This window comes from Gossypium hirsutum, chromosome D11 (genome assembly GCF_007990345.1).
Source record: "Gossypium hirsutum isolate 1008001.06 chromosome D11, Gossypium_hirsutum_v2.1, whole genome shotgun sequence".
Taxonomy (NCBI): domain Eukaryota; kingdom Viridiplantae; phylum Streptophyta; class Magnoliopsida; order Malvales; family Malvaceae; genus Gossypium; species Gossypium hirsutum.
Window position 1 is genome coordinate 60,776,091 of NC_053447.1, and position 17,535 is coordinate 60,793,625.

General features: G+C 32.0%; 2 protein-coding genes across 2 annotated transcripts; both read right to left on the reverse strand.

The window, feature by feature from the left end:
* Window positions 1–5,476: 5,476 nt before the first annotated feature.
* Window positions 5,477–9,557, reverse strand: LOC107941394 (kinesin-like protein KIN-1). Its single transcript, XM_016874960.2, has 16 exons — window positions 9,451–9,557; window positions 9,115–9,252; window positions 8,882–8,984; window positions 8,752–8,795; window positions 8,374–8,403; window positions 8,161–8,283; window positions 8,037–8,062; window positions 7,771–7,852; window positions 7,208–7,249; window positions 7,095–7,128; window positions 6,871–6,946; window positions 6,581–6,800; window positions 6,403–6,494; window positions 6,164–6,278; window positions 5,910–6,089; window positions 5,477–5,757 (listed from the first exon to the last, which is right to left on the reverse strand). The coding sequence occupies exons 2-16, from the start codon at window positions 9,226–9,228 to the stop codon at window positions 5,626–5,628; spliced, it is 1,413 nt and encodes a 470-aa protein (XP_016730449.1). The 5' UTR covers window positions 9,229–9,252; window positions 9,451–9,557; the 3' UTR covers window positions 5,477–5,625.
* Window positions 9,558–13,602: 4,045 nt separating this feature from the next.
* Window positions 13,603–14,289, reverse strand: LOC107941393 (uncharacterized). Its single transcript, XM_016874959.1, has one exon. The coding sequence runs from the start codon at window positions 14,287–14,289 to the stop codon at window positions 13,603–13,605; it is 687 nt and encodes a 228-aa protein (XP_016730448.1).
* Window positions 14,290–17,535: the final 3,246 nt, after the last annotated feature.

Consider the following 17,535-nt stretch of genomic DNA (forward strand, 5'->3'; position numbering starts at 1 on the left):
ACCTAAAGTTATTTTCAAGGTGATCCGATCACACCACAATAAAAGATCAGTGGCGACTCCCGTTTTTATTTAAAAAGTCGATCCCCATTTTTTCAAACTTAAAAGTGGTTTCGACAATGGTTGGAGTTGAAATGGTCATTTGAAGTTGTGTTTTGAATAACCAAATTGGTATGTTTGAATGTGATTTTGGTATGTGGTCAATTATGGTATAACTTGGTATGGAATTAAACTATACATATATATGGATAAGTTATGGTCAAATATGTATAAGTTAGATATATGTATATTTGGGATGCATGAAAACTATAGTTCAAATGATAAGTTTTAATGACAAGGTATAAGTTAAGCATAGTATGTTTTAAAATGGTAGCAAGGTGATCAACTATGCATATGGTTATACAAGTTTAATTGTTGTGATTGAGGTGCCTTTTTGGACATATTGGTTGTATGCATATGTATCTTATTTGGATAGCTTGTTGTTGTATGGTTTGGAGTACTTTGAGATGCTTGATTACATGTGGTAAATAGGTTATAGGTGTGTGTAGGAATGGGTGAGAAAAATGGCTTGTAAATGGCCTATTTTTCGTCCACACAGTCAGAGACATAGGCGTGTGTCTCAGCCTTGTATGACACACGGCCAAGTGACACGGCCGTGTATCCCCTATAGGTTTTTAAAGGTTACACCTCGAGGGTACACGGCCTAGCACACGGGCATGTGGTTTGGCCCTGTGACCCAAGTCAGAGAGTTACACAAGCTAGGACACGGTCGTGTGTCCCTACTTCGAATGTCCACACGGCTTGAGACACGGGAGTGTGTCTCAGCCGTGTGAGTCACACGGCCTGGCCACACTGTTGTGTGACCCCTGCAGTTTGAAAATTTTCATCTTTTTTAAAAAAATTCTACCTGTTTTCGATTTAGTCCCGATTTGTTTCTAATGTGTTTTTTAAGGCCTCAAGGGCTCGAATAAGGAACAATATGTATGCCTTTTACTGGTTCTACTATGATTGATGACGTGAATTAAATGCTTTAAATTTTTTATTGTTTTGAATGAAAACTCCAATAATGCTCCGTGATACGAGTTAGAGGTGTTACATTGCCAGTGCATGAGAATGTGGGTTCAAGTGCATTAAAGCGCATTATCCTCCTATTTAAGGATTGAGGAGGGGCTATGGGTAGTTTTAGGTATAAAAAAGATAAGAACTTATAATGAGATTAATATTCAAAAAAAATCAATAGTTAATTTTTCAACACTTAATTTTTTATGTTTATCAAACACACCCTAAGTTTACATCTAAGCTTTTGGAAGGAAAGTCTTAGAGGGAGAATGATCTAAATTGAAGTATATAGGTGTGGTTGCAACTTGACGAGTGAGTTGAACTTAAATCACAATTTATATTTGTTGATAATGAATTAGTCTATGAATAATTTATGGTGTCCATCTTTATTTTTCTACTAGTAGTTACATTGTCCAGTTACAACTTAACAAATAATTGATAGGTAAGAATCAATGCACTTTCAATTACTTGGAGCGATTTTTGGTTTAAACCGATCCAATCAGTTTGGTTGGCATCAGTTTAATCGAGTGGTACATGTTTTTTTTTATTGTGCCTTCGATTTTGTCGGGTTTTTTTGGCTGGTTATCGGTTTTTAAATTCTCAAACCGACCCAATTAAAAAATTGACTTAATTTTTAATATTTTTAATTATTTAAAATATATTTATATTATAATATATAAAATATAAATATCTATAATAACCCAACCCAATAACCCAATATCTCATTAAATCAACTATACAAAATCAAAATAAATTTAACCCATCTAACCCAATTAAATAATCAAAAAAACCTTTAGAAAAAAAAATATCATTTGAGAATAATTTACATTAGTATGATCCTAAAATCTATAATTTTTAGATACCAATAAAATAGTGATATATCCTCAATTTTTAAATACATTGAAATGTCTCAACTGAGTATTTGTTCGATTGGCATTGAGATTGTTGTTAGTGTAGGAGGACGTGTGTTCGAGTGCATTGAAGCGAATTATGCTCTTATTTAAGGATTGAGACGTGGCTATATGTAGTTCTAGGCATTGTATCAAAAAGAACGAATATGATACAAACATAAAATGATATTAATATTAAAAAAAATTCAAAGGTTACTATACACTCATTCATATCTAATAACTTCTCTAATTTAATTTAATTTTTTAAATATAATTAAAATTTTGAAAAAAAAACAAAGAGGTGTTCTTTCTTTTATAATTTAAATAATTTTTAATTTTCCTTTTCAAATTTTAATAGTCTTTTATTTATGTTATAAGATTTTTATTTTTTTTAGTTTCTTTGATAGGGAACGCATTATTTTAAGTGAATTTTTTTAATCAAATACCAAAGTTTGATAACACAATCATTGGTATGGTTTTTCAATTCTCATTTTTTTCTTAACATATTTGTTATACCTCCTTGACACGTCGCAACATAGAAAGTTACCTTTAGAGCATACCTCACCCGTTGCAGACCGAGAGGTCACTAGAACTCACTTCCCATCTCAACCACCCAAGCATGCGGAAGGTAGTTGTTCAAGGAGGCTAACCGCTCGCTCCTCCAGGCATCCTACCTTAAGAATATAATTCTTTTGGTCATCAAACCATCAAACCTCAGGTGGGTCAAACTATTTCGTACTTTGAATAAAAAAGAATGACATAATATGTCACATCACAAATATTCTTATCCCATCAAAGACATCCACCCAACACGTCCTATAATGATGACCTGATTGCGAGTTCACTACATTAACATAGTCTAGTAGTGAACCTCGCCTATAAATAGCCCCAAAACAATGAAGAAGGGATCAACTCTCCGGCATACTTACCTACACTCTACTTGTTTACCCTTAGCAATCACCTCCACCATCTCACTCTATTTCTAGTCTTCGGCTCTCTACCCAAATAGGGTGATCGACCTCCATCAGCACCACCACATCCTCCTCTATGTCTCCTCCTTATTGGTCCCACTCATCAATAACATTTTTACTTCAATTTTTCTTAATTTTTAATTATTAGTTTTAGGTTGTTTATTCATTTTCAACTTTTTAAGCATTTTTATGAAAAAATCAATTTTTTATTATTAATTTTAGCTTTTAATTTGCTTATGATTTCTTTTAGTTTCAACATGTTTTTCTTTAAACTACTTAACTATTAGTAAGTTTACGTTTTGGTCATTCAACTTCAAAAAGTTGTAAAATGATCTCTGAATTATTCAAAAGTTTTTATTTAAGTCGTTGAACTCTTCGAAAGTTTTTATTTAAGACACTGAACTCTTCGAAAGTTTTTATTTAAGTCACTGGGTTGTTAAGTTAATTTTTTCTTTTATAAGTTCAAATAACGAACTCCAAGTGACAATTCAACAATCAATACGGTGAATCAGCACTCATCAACGAGTAGAAGAGTATACCTTAGATCCAAGTTGATTTGACGATCAGTGTCGGAGATTGGAGAAGAAAGTTGTTTGGATTTTAGTTCACAGATTTGTAACGTTTAAAGTTGTTTCATGAAAAAAAACTGAACTGTAAAAAAAAAATCGAATTGTAAAAGAGAAGGAGAATGAGAGCTTTCAATTAGTGCAGGTGATGCAAACAGAAAATGCCACACAACAACGAATTTAACAACCAATGACTTAAATAAAAATTTTAAAGTAGTTCAAGGATCATTTTGTAACCTTTTGAAGTTGAGTGACTGAATGTAAACTTACTAATAATTTAGTGACATTGAGCATAATGTATATTTATTTTCAAAATTTTAACTCTTTTAAACAATTTAATTAAAATTAAAATTAAATTAGAGAAGCTATTATATGCGCATGAGTATATAATAACATTGTATATATTTAAAAATAAAAGATATGAAAATATTTTATTAATACTTAAAAAATATAAGTTATTTCCTTTTATCAGACTTCTGCTCAACTACTCCCATATCCCCAAATCTATTTTCCATGACATGAATTATTTTTTGGACAACAACTGAAAGAAAACAAAAGATAATAAAAAATCGACTGAACCAATTTCAGTTGGATTTTATCGGTTTCAACTATAAATTCAGTCAATTCTAATTTTTGAAATGTATGCCAATTAAATCGGTAAGAGAATTAATCAAAATCCAACCAACTGTTTAAACCGATTCCTCCCCATACTGTTAATGCTAAAGGACTAGAGCTCATCAATATAAATTTTACTATGATATAATTGTTTTTTGAATTACAATAATAAGGGGAAGTCTAAACAATAAATACGATTAACGCGATTCGAACTCAGACCACACCTGTGATAGTGAACACCCTTAACCATCAAACCATCATATAGAGTTCTTTACTATGATACTTTTAATATATTGTGCTTTAATTGTTAGTGCTTCTAATATTTTGCATTAATAGTTGATTTTCATTGTTGAGTGTATAGATTGAAGGGGAATGTTGACTTACTTGTTCTCTATTAAGTTTTTGTTTAAAATGTCAAAAAGGAGATTGTTAGTGTGAGTTATAATTGTCAATTTCGACGTCAGTTACAATTTAAAGAAATATTGACAGAACATTATAACTCGCTTTATTTTATTGGCATATTTTAACTAAGTTTACTTGGATAATTAATCATTTAATTGCTAATTTTTTGAGGATTACTAATTACATATTAACGAATATTTCATGTGAAAGAGTTAAGTAAGGATCGGGTTTAAACTTTCAATGCAATCAAAGTATCTTTAAATAAAAATTTTACTTTTTTAAAAGAGTTTAATTTTGAGAATCTTTATTGATAAGAAGATTATTCGAAAACCTTTTTAAGTAACTATTTTGGAGGAATTAGTGATTTATTTTAACAAATCTACTTTGCTTTTATATTATGTGGCTTGGGTAGGTTAAATGTATGAATTAGAGAGCACTTTTTGTTTTATTCAATTAAGAGTTGTCTTTTAGTGCAATTTTGTAAAGAAACTAGATTGAATTAATTAAGTTAAAAATTTTAGGAGTAAAGCTTTAGAGGAAGAGTAGTCTACATTGAAATAAGATTGTAATTTAATGAGTGATTTGAATTTAAATCACATAGTGAATTGCTCTTTGAGTGAGTTACTACAAATATAAAAAATTTCGTGAATGCCATTTCTATTTCTCCAGTTTCAACTGAAGGAATTGCTACTAGACAAGAATCAACGAATTTACAATGTTCTTATACCAAAAAGTTACTACCCAAAATATCAACAAAAAAGGAACTATCGGCCCTTACTCTGCGTTCGATATTCTCCTGTTTCTGTTTGAATTCCATGAGACCTACAATTATAACTGCTAAATGATAGAACTCATGACTAACTACATATCATGGCAATTTATTCTGAATTTGCATGTCACTCAGGAAACCATGCTCTATGGAGACAGTGATTTCATTCCTTCTAAAGAAACAGTAAAACCTTATAGGTGCTCAGCATTTACATCTAACCTCCTCATTATCTTGGTTATGGAGATATGATTTTTGCTCAAAGGAATTGAAGTAGTTCAAAATATGGATAGTGTTTATTTGGATTCTATTATCAATACCTGTAAACCAGCATCATGGAGTGGAATAAAGTTTCATCTCTACATTTCAGGAATAAAGGAGCTGAGAAAGCCAAAAATCTTGTGAAGAAAATCTGCATTTTCTCCAGGCAAAGCGTCACATCTTTCAGCAACAGCAAGCCTTCCCTTCATGGCATTGTTCTCTCTCTGAAGCTGCAAAGATGGTAGACTCAGCAATTGCATAAACCAACTTCAAATTGCATGATATGCAGCTCCTATTTGTTTGGAAAATAATTTCCATCCCTCTTTGTTTTTACCCTTGTTTCTCTAGTAGAAGATAATAATGGCTTAGTGAAAAATATTACCATCTCAACAGTAGATCTGAGCTCTTCCACAGCTTTCATCAATGAAGAAATGGTTTGTTGAACAACATCTTGAATGGCTGATTCCAAGTCTTCTTCTGAATCAGGATCTACAAATAGTCCCGCCTGAATGAATAATTCCTCAAGTAACTTTATATCTTCGTCATTAAGTCTCTCACTCATCTAAACAAGAATAAACCATATTAGAAAGTGACAAAGAATGTTTCATCAAGAAAATGTTTTATGATCTGACTAACCTTTTCTAGAATTTTCTCAAATGACTCATCTCTGGTACCAGAAGCATCTCCATTCTTCTTAGAACATTTCTCTTCACTAACCTTAACAAGTGGTGATGTCTTTATATGCTTTGCCCTGCAATGAAAATTACAACCCAAAAAGTGAAATGAAAAGATGGAGAGTGATATTAGGCCTTAATGCTTAAACTTCCTCTTTTCGCGGGTTAATATGTATAATAGCATATTTCCAGTTCATGAACCTTGCACCAAAACGAAGAGTGGACAGGCTCTCGGATGCATTTGAAGGACTTGGTGAGCAACAACAAAGCAATGCAGTGCGAGAGTTCCCACCCTGCAGATTTAATATGAAAACCAAGAGATCATCGAACTGATTTGATGACATTACTGTAAGATGAAGTTAGGAGTTAGAGAGCGAACAAGAGCATCCTGCAACATTCGAGTGAGCTTGGAATCACGATAAGGAATATGGTTTGCTTTTGCTGGTGAACCACATGTCAGAGCATTGATCACATTCCCTAACGCTGAGAGGGATTTATTGATTGTTTTAGCTTCCTCAAGAACTCTTCCTTCAGCCCCAGTTTTCTCTACTTTCTCTGACCCGGCTAGGTCCACAAGAATCAACTTCCCAGATTTCACCCTGGTCAGATTGTGAAATTTATAGATCAGTTCATTTGAAGCCTTGAACATAGTCAAGGGATAAGCTATACCTCTTTTCTGAAATTGATTCTTGGTTGAGTGTGAACATGTAAACGCAATGACTCCTGCTGCTTGCCATGTTCATTTCTGTCTACGTTTAAGTCCCAAAACAAATTCCAAAGAGAACTTTAACTAAGTAAAAGTGATAACTGTGAAATCTGTAATACAAGTTCTACTTTACCAAGATTAAGAAAGTAGTGGAAAAAATAGGAACAGAAAAATACAAAAGGGATACGGGTCTCTCCAATTGCTCTGTTAGCTATCCCACTCTAAATTTCAAGGCCGATATTAGAAACAACATCCTATGAACAAAATGGAAGATTATGTTCTAAATAGTCTTAATCTTACAGATAGGCTTTGCAATGCTTCGGCTGTGTCCGAAAGAGAGATCTGGGAACAACATCAGTGCATAAAATAGAAACTTTATTAAGGAAAGAGCCATGCAACAATATCTAAGTGAAGCAAAGTATAGTTCCAACATAAATAATATGAAACTCTTTAATTTGCTGTAGGGGAAAGCGAATTTAGCACCTAAATCATTCAAGTTGTACACAATATTGAGTATGTTCAAAATAGAAGTACTCATGCCACTAGACCAAACCATCATTACTGAGAAAATAATTAAATGGAGTACTTGAAGAATCACTGCATTATATATGCATACATGGAATGGATGTCAATTAAAGGCAGTTTATGCTCAACGGAAAACAGAAAATTAAAAGAGGTCAACAGAACAATTCTCAACAAATATGAGAGTCTGAAGTAAACAAGTTCAAAGTTAATCTCAACTAGAAAGAAAAAAGCCTAACAAAAAATAACCCAACTGATGTCAAGTATAAAGATGGAAAATGTTACTCCAGTACATATGTCAAGCCTAAAGGAAATAGTAATTTCTGTAAGAAATAGATTACCTCTGTTGCTCCGGATAACACTATTCCTTGTGTTTTGCTTTCCTTAATCTGAATATTGTCCTTTGATAAATCAAAAAGGTCCCTGGGGATAATAAATGCATGTGAATTTAACATAAATACTAAAACAGTTAAAAAAGCAACTCTTATAATATTTCATTAGCCTGAGCTTTCGAATATCATGGGTACAGAAAGGCCAATCAGAAACATTTACAAAGAGAATCAAAACTCTCAGTCCAACAACAAATAGAATTTAAGGTTATACATACCTAACCTTCTCCATATAGATCTCCACCTATAGACAAGAGCAGAAATTTTCATGAATCATACAGCATTAATAATAAAAAAAGGAAGTAATTTAGGGCCCTAAATAAATACGATAAGTTTTCATACCATTGACAACTTGACGGTGTACTTTGTTGAGTCAGCAGAAGTTTTGATACACGCAAACAATCCGTCCACCACTCTTGGAAGTATCCCTTTCTTCTTTTCATCAGATTCCAAGATGTTTGGTCCCTGATACAACGAGGTACATATCATCAATGAAATCAATTTAATGTATAAAATTTAACTAACGGAGCTACATTTATGCTTTCATCAGCACACCTCCATACTATATGTCTTCCCTGCCCCAGTCTGTCATCAAAAGAAGAAAGTTAATCAAAGAAATAAGACTATGCATATCCATAAGTTAATTAAAGGTGAAGACAATGTGTTGCGTTAGCAGCGTGATCTACTAGTTACTAACAATGAATGGGAAACAGAAACCTAAACCATCAGATTTAAAGGTCCTATTAACCTTATTCATTGAAGAGCTTCGGATTGTATCTCTCACCATTAAGTTCTTTTTTATCTTCTAAACAGTGACCAGTCATACTAAAAACTAATCCTTAACCGCAGCATTTAGTTAAGTGAGAGATCATCAAGTACTGCAAGCTCTGGCATGTAGTAATAGTAATAACACAAATACGCAAGATTTTTTACCTGTCCATAAGTGATGATTGTTCCATTTATAGAATTGACAGTATCTGTTTACAGTAAAAAGAATAAACACATAAAACAGTTGATCATGAAAATGAAGATAATAAATCAATGAACACTTTTCTAATCATACCACGGACAATTGGAAGAACAAGAAACTCATAGACATCGGCTTGCTTAGATTCCTCATAAAAAACCTTATCAAAGCTAAACGCAAAACCTTCTTCCTTCTCATCCTATCATATACAAACTCAAATTACAGAACCGATCAGCTGTTTTTTATAGTTTTTCTATCACAATTTTGAAAAAAATAAATAAAAGCAACAAGAAATTGGAGTTAAAAATAAAATTAACAGAAATTAAAACCTTGATGATGACGGTTTCGGAGTCCATGCTTTGAATACAGATATTGTCACCGAGATCTTTTTTCTCCTTTGAGCTCAAAGGCCTGAAGCGTACGCAGACCGTTACGTTTGACATTTCTACTCGAAAGTTGATTCAAATCTGCAACAAAATCAAATCAGTTGAAAGCTTTTAAAAATTCATTTACTACATAATGAAGTAGATTGTTTGGATTCGAGAAATGAAACTTTTCCATTAAAATTAGCTATAAAACTACTTTGAATGAGGGTTTCTTTTCCAAATTTCTGAGAATCCAAACAGTATATCGAATTCTCGCGAAAACTTTTAAAATAATCTTACAGGTTGAAGTATAACGCTAATAATTAGAGGATTTTTTTTTTTTTTGAAATTTCAGTTTGGATATAGAAAGGGACTGAGCTGAGCTGAGAGAGGCAAAAGTATTTTCGGTTTTATAGTAACTGAAGGCGGGAAAGAAAAAGTTCTTGAATAGTATTTTTTTAAATAAAATTTGCAGTGCACCATATTTATTTATTTTTAAACAATTTAATACTTATAACCTCTCTCCAATCCATAAATAAAAGGATAATCTGTTTCAACATACTCGAACACACATTCTCCTACGTTGACAACAATATTCATGTCAATCGAGCTAAAACTCAATCGACCATTGCACCATATATATATATATGAAGAAAATATCTCATATATACTCCAAAAAATTCAATTTAAATAAAATATAAAAATAACCATGCTGATTTATCAAAATAGAAAATCTAAATAGTCGTTGAACGTTTATTTAAGTGATAAAATAGTTAAAGGGTGAAAAGTGTAAAAGATAAAAGTAATATTTAAAAATATTTATATTTGCATTTAGGGATCTTGATGTTAAGATTTGAGAGGATTAATTAAAACTTTTAAAGAATTTAAGAGATTTAATGAGATTTTTTTTTTAAAAATAGTACATCAAATTAAAATATTTGAAAATGTTTAATGAAAATGTTCAAATTTTTAGAAGGTATGATTGAAATTTTCTAGTAATTTTTTCAAATCTCGAGACAATCCGTCTCTGTATATTTATTGCATGCATATAAAATTAATAAATTGATAACAAAAATAAATGTTTATTTTTTAAAAAAAAAATCAAAAGGATAACTTTTATACGAATTTATGATATATTTTCATCAACATCACCTAATATTTTATATAAACTTTTAAGAGTTAACAAGGAAAATTGCATGCAAAAGAATTAATAATATTGAAATTATACATAAATTAAAAAAGGTTTATTGGTGTAAAAAGTCCTCCAATTTTTTCAAAAAAAGCAATTAAGCCCCTTCTTTCTATTTTTTGCATGCAATTGAGCACTTTAACTTTCAAAATGCATAAAAAAAGGCCTTCAAAATTCTTAAGCCCCTGCTTTTTTTTTCACTCAATTAGGTACTTGAACTTTCAAAATGCATAAAAAAGACCCTCAAATTTTTTTTTAAAAAGCAATTAAGTCCCTGCTCTTATTAAAAATTAGAAAAGATTTTATAAAAAATAATAAATTTTAGAAAAATTATTAAATTTTAATAAAAATATAAAAATTTATAATTTTTTCATAAAAATCATAAAAAAATAAAAAAAATTGTAAAATTTTATAAAATCATAAAAAATGGCGACCCCTAATTTTTTTCAATTAAAGTCATCACAACACAGTGTGACATGTGGTGAAAAATTATAAAAATAAATAAAAATCAATAAAAGTTATATAAAAATTATAAAATGTTTCTTTTGGTACGATAATTTTTATAAAAAAAATTTACGAAATTTATTTTTATTTACATTTTGTATAATTTTCTTACAACTTTATAAAATTTTAAATTTTTTGTATATTTCTATATATTTTATAATTTTTACTATTTTTATAAAATTTAACAATTTTTTTATGATTTTTATATTTTTTATATTTTTAATAAATTTTTAATATTTGAATTTTTTATTAAAATTTAATAATATTTATAGCTTTTTATTGATTTTAATTTTTTGTATTTTTTTCTAATTTTTAATAAAAGTGGAGGCCTAATTGCTTTTTTTGAAAAAGTTTAAGGGTCTTTTTGATGCATTTTGAAAGTTCAAGTACCCAATTGAATGTAAAAAAAAAAATTAGGGGCTTAATTGTTTTTTAAAAAAAAGGTTTGAGGATATTTTTTATGCATTTTGGAAGTTCAAGTACCCAAATGAGTGTAAAAAAAAAGCAGGGGCTTAATTGCTTTTTTAAAAAAAGTTTGAGGGCTTTTTGCACCTTGAAGCCATTAAAAAATTGATAGTCGTTAGGCAGTAAAGTATAATTAAACTTAAATAAAAAAAAATTGGTGACTGATCTGTCATAATTTAACACACAAATTAGGCTCTCTAAAACACTTAATGAGTTTGTTGAGTATTTTCTATGTTTTTTTTGTTGATTTTTAGTTTTTAGTATTAATGACCGTTTTTTTATTTTTAGTTTTAATCCTTTTAAGACCCAAATTGACAAAATGGTGTCATTAGGAGTCTAATAGTGTATTTGAATTTATGTAGGGAGACAACTATAGCCAAACTTTGAGGAAAACTGCATCTAATGTGGGTATCATGACACTAATGTTAGGATGTTGCGACATTGAGCCTCCATCATCTTAAGGGAGCAAAACTTCAACAAGAAGCCAACCTGGAATAGTTTGTCGAGCCTGAGGTTGCCGACGTCAAGCCTTCAAGGTTACAACTCCACTGCTGATGGTTGAAGTGAATGAGCCAGGGCCACTATTGAGAATATTGTGACACCAACTAGTCTGTGTCGCGATATCAAGAACCTCCAAAGCCAACGTTGTGCCACTGTCGAAGGTATTGCAACACTAAAGTCTAACATGGTGAAAAATACTTCAAGGGTAATTTTGTGTCCAACACTAACTTAAGTCAGCTCATACACTCTAATGACGTTTTTGTCAAACTTTAGGATTGTAATTTGGCTGTATTAAAGCCACTTTTGATGTCAAACATAAAGGAGTCATCTTTTATCATCCTTTTAGTTTCTCTTTTATTCTCGTCATCATTTTTAGGTTTAGAGTTTTTTCCTTTCTTAGCTTAGTTAGTTGATAATTGTTAGTTTCTTTAGTTCTATTGTAGCTTTAACTTTCTTGCAATTAGATACAAAAACTCTTCTTTGTATTTTGATTTCCCTTTAAAGCATCTAATAGATTTCAACTTTGTGAAATTGCAAAAGTGTAAAAATCTCAACTTTGGTTGTGCTTTCATCACCATTGGTGTTGCTATCATCTTCCACAAAGACTCCATCTAGAGTTACTAAGATTTTCTCAACCTTGTTTTTTTTTATGCTTTCCTTAATGAACAATTTAAGCCTGAACTTTACTGATGTTTGTATGTTGATGATGGGTAGTCACTAAATCTTATGGCGGTTGGTAGATGGAAATGTTGTATGGTTAGTTTTTGGGTCAGAGATTAAATCGTAAAAATTGAACTAAATTGAATAGACTTCAAGACCTAGAATTGACGCCTCTTGGTGAACACTTATATAGGTGAGACCGAGGGGAGAGCTTATTGAGAACCAATTTGATTGTCCTAATTTAGTTTAGTGAGATCGAGAGATAAATTAGACTAAATTGTCTAATTGGATAAAATGGTGACTAAAAGGTAAAATTGAACCAATTAGGAATTTGAACAATTTAGATCTCTAATCCAAGAATTGACTAGCAGCATAGAAGTCAACCGACCACTTTAGTCCATTGAATTGATATTTATGCACTTTTGTCTGCTTTGCAATTTAGTCCTCCTAGGTGTAAGTTAGTGTAATTAATCTATTATGATGATTTGTCGTGCTATAATACTTAGGGAGTAGCTAGCTAAACTTCATAATTGCATGCATTTTCATTGTTAGTCACTTTATCACTCGATCTCTCTTGGGTTTGATCATCGGAATACTCCGTGTTTCGTTGTAACACATAAATATTACATTCGGTCTGCCATACTTGAAGTTAAGCCACTCTAATTTTTTATAATTTTGTGTTGATTCTCTGCTCGGCGTTCATACGTCATGAAGTTGTTAGTGACATACAATAAATTATTAAATGAATTATCTAATTTTTCACAATTAATTTTTAAAATTGTGTAAATAATTTATTTATCAAAAAGTATAAATAAAAAGATGTGGTTATAGTAATGTTAAAATTACATAAATAAATTTACTATTGTAATTACTTAGGCAAACGAGAATTTTATTAATATTTCACTGCAAAAATAAGATACAAACAACTATTATAAGGCCAAAAATGGTACAAATAACTCAAACTACTTCGGATTAAAAAGTTCCTTAGAATTTAGGAAAGAAACCAAAAATGTCAACCAAAAAGGAAAAAAAACATTGAAAATCTCGATATAAACCTTATTTGAAACCTTCAAAGCTTTCAACAAGACGTGAAATGCGATATAAACCTTATGGCTTATGAAATGCTTTATAGTTTAGGCCAAAATGGTAACACAGTTAGGACAGAATTTCTTACTGCATTTCTTTAGCCAAGCTCTAATACAACGATCATGGAATACATGAGAGCATGGTGTAGCACTAATCTCCGATCCCTCCAAGAACCCAACCAAACAAATGGAACATAAATTCTCAACAGGCTCTTCCACCACCACTTTCCTTAGCTTCCTAAACGCCTCCGCCGTCTCCCAAAAATCATCAGCCTCCGCATCGATACAATAAGCATCCCCTTCCGCCAAATTCGGCTGTTCGTCCACCAATACCTCAATCTCCACCCGCATTCTCAACACTTTCCGGTTCTTATAACTCTCCTTCGCAACCATGCCCAGCGCACAGCCGACGATTTCGTCTACCGTGGAGCGACCAATGGGGATTTGCATTGAGTCCAATACGTCATAGATGTTGGTGTCGTTCCAGTCTTTGGTTACGACATCGTTTAACAACTGCTCCAGTCGTAGCTTGTGGGATTCCTGTTGGACGATAATTCTCGCCATGCCCGACTTCTTTCCTTCTTCATCTTCTCGTTCTGTTTTCTGGCTGGCAATGAAAGTTGCCTTAACATTAATGCCGAGTATCTTAGATGGCCACAAGTGGTCTTCCGGGCATTGCAAATCGACGTCCCAAGCTTTGCATGAAGTTAAGTAACAAATTGGAGCTGATGACATAACTTCGACAATGGCGAACGCTGGGGGAATTAGAATAAAATTGTAGAGGAAACAAGGGTTTGAAGTGTGCATATATATATATTTGTTCAGCAATAAGGGAGTTCTATAAAAATAAAGGTAGTAGGTACCATAAGTCGATTACAACGACCGAAAGCATACTACAAGAAGGATTTGAGCTTATTTGCTCCATAGTCAACCTCGGTCAAATGAATAGTTCATATAAAAAAATCAAAGCTAGTATACAGAAAAGTTGGTCAAATATGTGTTTCTGCTCACAAGCGTCCAAATTTCCAAAACAGCCCATTTTGGACTCGGTCAAACTCAGTACGATGTTTGAAAAAAAGGTCAAGGAACTACCTTCCCACTAGTGCTGTTTTTCTCCCTGAATTTTTGTCAATAATTACATATTAGGGTCAACTACACCAAGGTGTTCATTAGGTATTAGGTATTTATCGGGTTTTGAAATAATTACAAAGAATTAATTAAGTTTTAGTCAAAAGTCAAGTGTTGTCATTCAACTTGCTAATGTATCATATTAGTCATTCAACTTGCTAATGTATCATATTAGCAATACGTTAATGAATTAATGGATTTTTAATGGCAATGACCTGCTCGAATAATTATCTTATTTAAAGTGATTAAATTGAGAAAAAAATTTTAGAGGAGCCGATGTACAAGCCTAATTTTAGTCCGGGGCCTAAAACCCAAACCAATTAAACCCTCAAACTAAACCTACCCAAATAATCCATTACAAGCCCAAATGTCAAACCCACTTAAAACTAACCCAAACGGCCCAATGTCATCGGCCCAATAAGCCCATTAACAAATCAGACCCAACTAATAGTCAAACTAGGGTTTCAGTTTTCTGAAACCCTAGCCTACTGCCTTCAGCCACCGCCGCACCTAACCCCTGACCTTCTACCACCGTCGCGTCACCTACTCTGCCACCAACTCTGCCACCAACTCTGCCACCGCTCGTCAATCACCCTTGTAAAGCCCAAAATCTGCCCGGGCCCATACCAATAAAATAACAAAACCCAATAAACCAAATAAATAAAGTCCAAAGTACAAAACCTAAATAAAAATACCCAAAACCCAGTTACAACCAGACCCACTACCTAAACACTAAAAAAACCAACACCAGCCCAAAACAGTGAAGCCCGATAGGCCCAAGTCTCCAAATTTTTTTTGGAAAGCCAGAAACCCTAGGGTTTCTGGCGCCGTTGCCCATACACTGCTCCACTATAGCGGCCCCATACCCCCACGCGTCTGACACCATCTGCCGCTGCATGCTCCTCCTCCACTACCAGCACCTCCATGCCCTGCAAGATCAAGACAAAAGACAGGATAGAATAATAGAAAAAGGATGTAAAAATGGGTTATAAAACCCGAAATGAAGGACTGAACAGGGGGGTTTTTTTTTACTTTGGTTCTTCTTCTTTTTTTGTTTGTTTTTTGGCATTTGAATACAAAAAACAGAAGTTAGAGTTTTAAAAAATATATAGATCTCAGTACTGAGATAGCAAGCAATCGGAAAAAGGAAAGGCAAACGGAAAAGGTTACTTTTTTTTTCGATTTCTATATACATATATATACATTTTTAAAGTTAATATAAACCTAAAATCTATATATTCTAAGTCCAAGAACAAATAACAAAAAAAAATAACAAAATTTACGGTGGCCGGCGCCGGCGCCGGCGAGTCTCCGGTGGCCGTCCGGTAACCCCCCTTGGCCGGAAATCGCTCCGAGCTCCCCTCTCCTCTCTCCCTTTTCTTTTTTTTTCCTTTCAGCTCTACAAATGTTTTTTTTGAAATTTTTTTGACTTTTATAGGGGGTCAAAACGCACCGTTTTGGACCCCCAGTTTAAACAAATAAAACGACGTCGTTTTGAACGCGGGTCGGGTCGACCCGACCCGCACCAGGGAGGATCCGCGTGTTTTTCTTTGGAAGGGCTAATTGCACTTTTAGCCCTTCCGCTTTTTCGGGAGTTTACAATCAAGCTTTTTTCTTTATTTTTAATTTGGCTCCATGGTTTCGCCCCGAATTCATTCTGGTCCCCCATGCTGCGCAGCGTTTTAATACTTGGGTTTATTGCGCTTTTGACCCTCCAAGTTGCACGCGCGTTACAATTAAGTCCCTTTTCTTTGTTTTCATTTTAAATTGGCCCTACAACTTTGTTTTTAATTCGATTTTAATCCTTTTTTCGTTTATTTTTGTATCTTTATCAAATATCCTTATTATTTTTATATTATTAGTATTATTAGTATTACTATTATTATAATTATGTACTAGTGTATATTTTTATTACGTATGTGTATACACATATATTTTTTTTGTATTTAATATTTTTCATTTCACTTTATTTTAATATTTTATTAATTTTATGTACGTTTCTTTTATATTCCAATGTTATTATTATTATTATTATTATTATTAGTTTATGCTTTGTTATGTATTTATATATTTATAATATGTATATATACGTACTTATACATACTTAAATATATTTTTTCACATTTCATAATTCTTATATACTTACATATATTTATGCATATTTTACATCATATACATACTTATATATTTTATACTCTTAAAAATGCTTTTCGTATATTTCACATATTTTATAATTCACATACATATATTTTATATAATCACGATTTGTAAATATATAAATACACATTTACATTTTTTATAATATTTACCGATTTTATATATATGCACATACTTATCTATGTTTTCATATTCTGTAATTTATATATTTCTTATTTTATGGCTTTAAATTATACATGCATATATATATATATATTTTTACATAATTGTATTTATTGTCATCATTGTTATTTGGTGTATGTTTATTTATCCATGTACACTAGTGCTTTTTCTAAAATGTTAGTTCTATTTATATAGTTGTATGCTTTGTTTATGTAATCGCCTCGTCATTTCATTTTGCCTATTGCATTGTTGTTACTCATTTTACTTTGCTCACCTTGTTGTATTCGTTATTGTTTTGTCAAGCATCGACACTAAACACCAAAAGGAAAATTTTTCTAAATAAGGCAATATTTCGCGTTTGGAAACTTGAGAAAACGTGCCCTAACGTGCTGGGTTTCGATTTCTCGTTTGACTAAATAGCCAAATATCCTCTTAAAGCTTCAAAGTATGGTTTCATTAAACTATAAGGTGATCTTGGTTTCGATGGTTAGAGTATCGTGTCCTAATGTGCTGGATGTGATATTCCTTCGGAAC

What these genes read in the sequence shown, in the direction of transcription:
- LOC107941394 (XM_016874960.2), bottom strand. Translation starts at nt 9,228, where the DNA reads ATGTCAAACGTAACGGTCTGCGTACGCTTCAGGCCTTTGAGCTCAAAG. An exon ending in TGTTCTTCCAATTGTCCGTG is followed by an intron (nt 8,796 to 8,881) that starts GTATGATTAGAA and finishes TACTGTAAACAG; the next exon opens with ATACTGTCAATTCTATAAAT. An exon ending in ACTCTTCGTTTTGGTGCAAG is followed by an intron (nt 6,279 to 6,402) that starts GTTCATGAACTG and finishes TTTTCATTGCAG; the next exon opens with GGCAAAGCATATAAAGACAT.
- LOC107941393 (XM_016874959.1), bottom strand. Translation starts at nt 14,289, where the DNA reads ATGTCATCAGCTCCAATTTGTTACTTAACTTCATGCAAAGCTTGGGAC.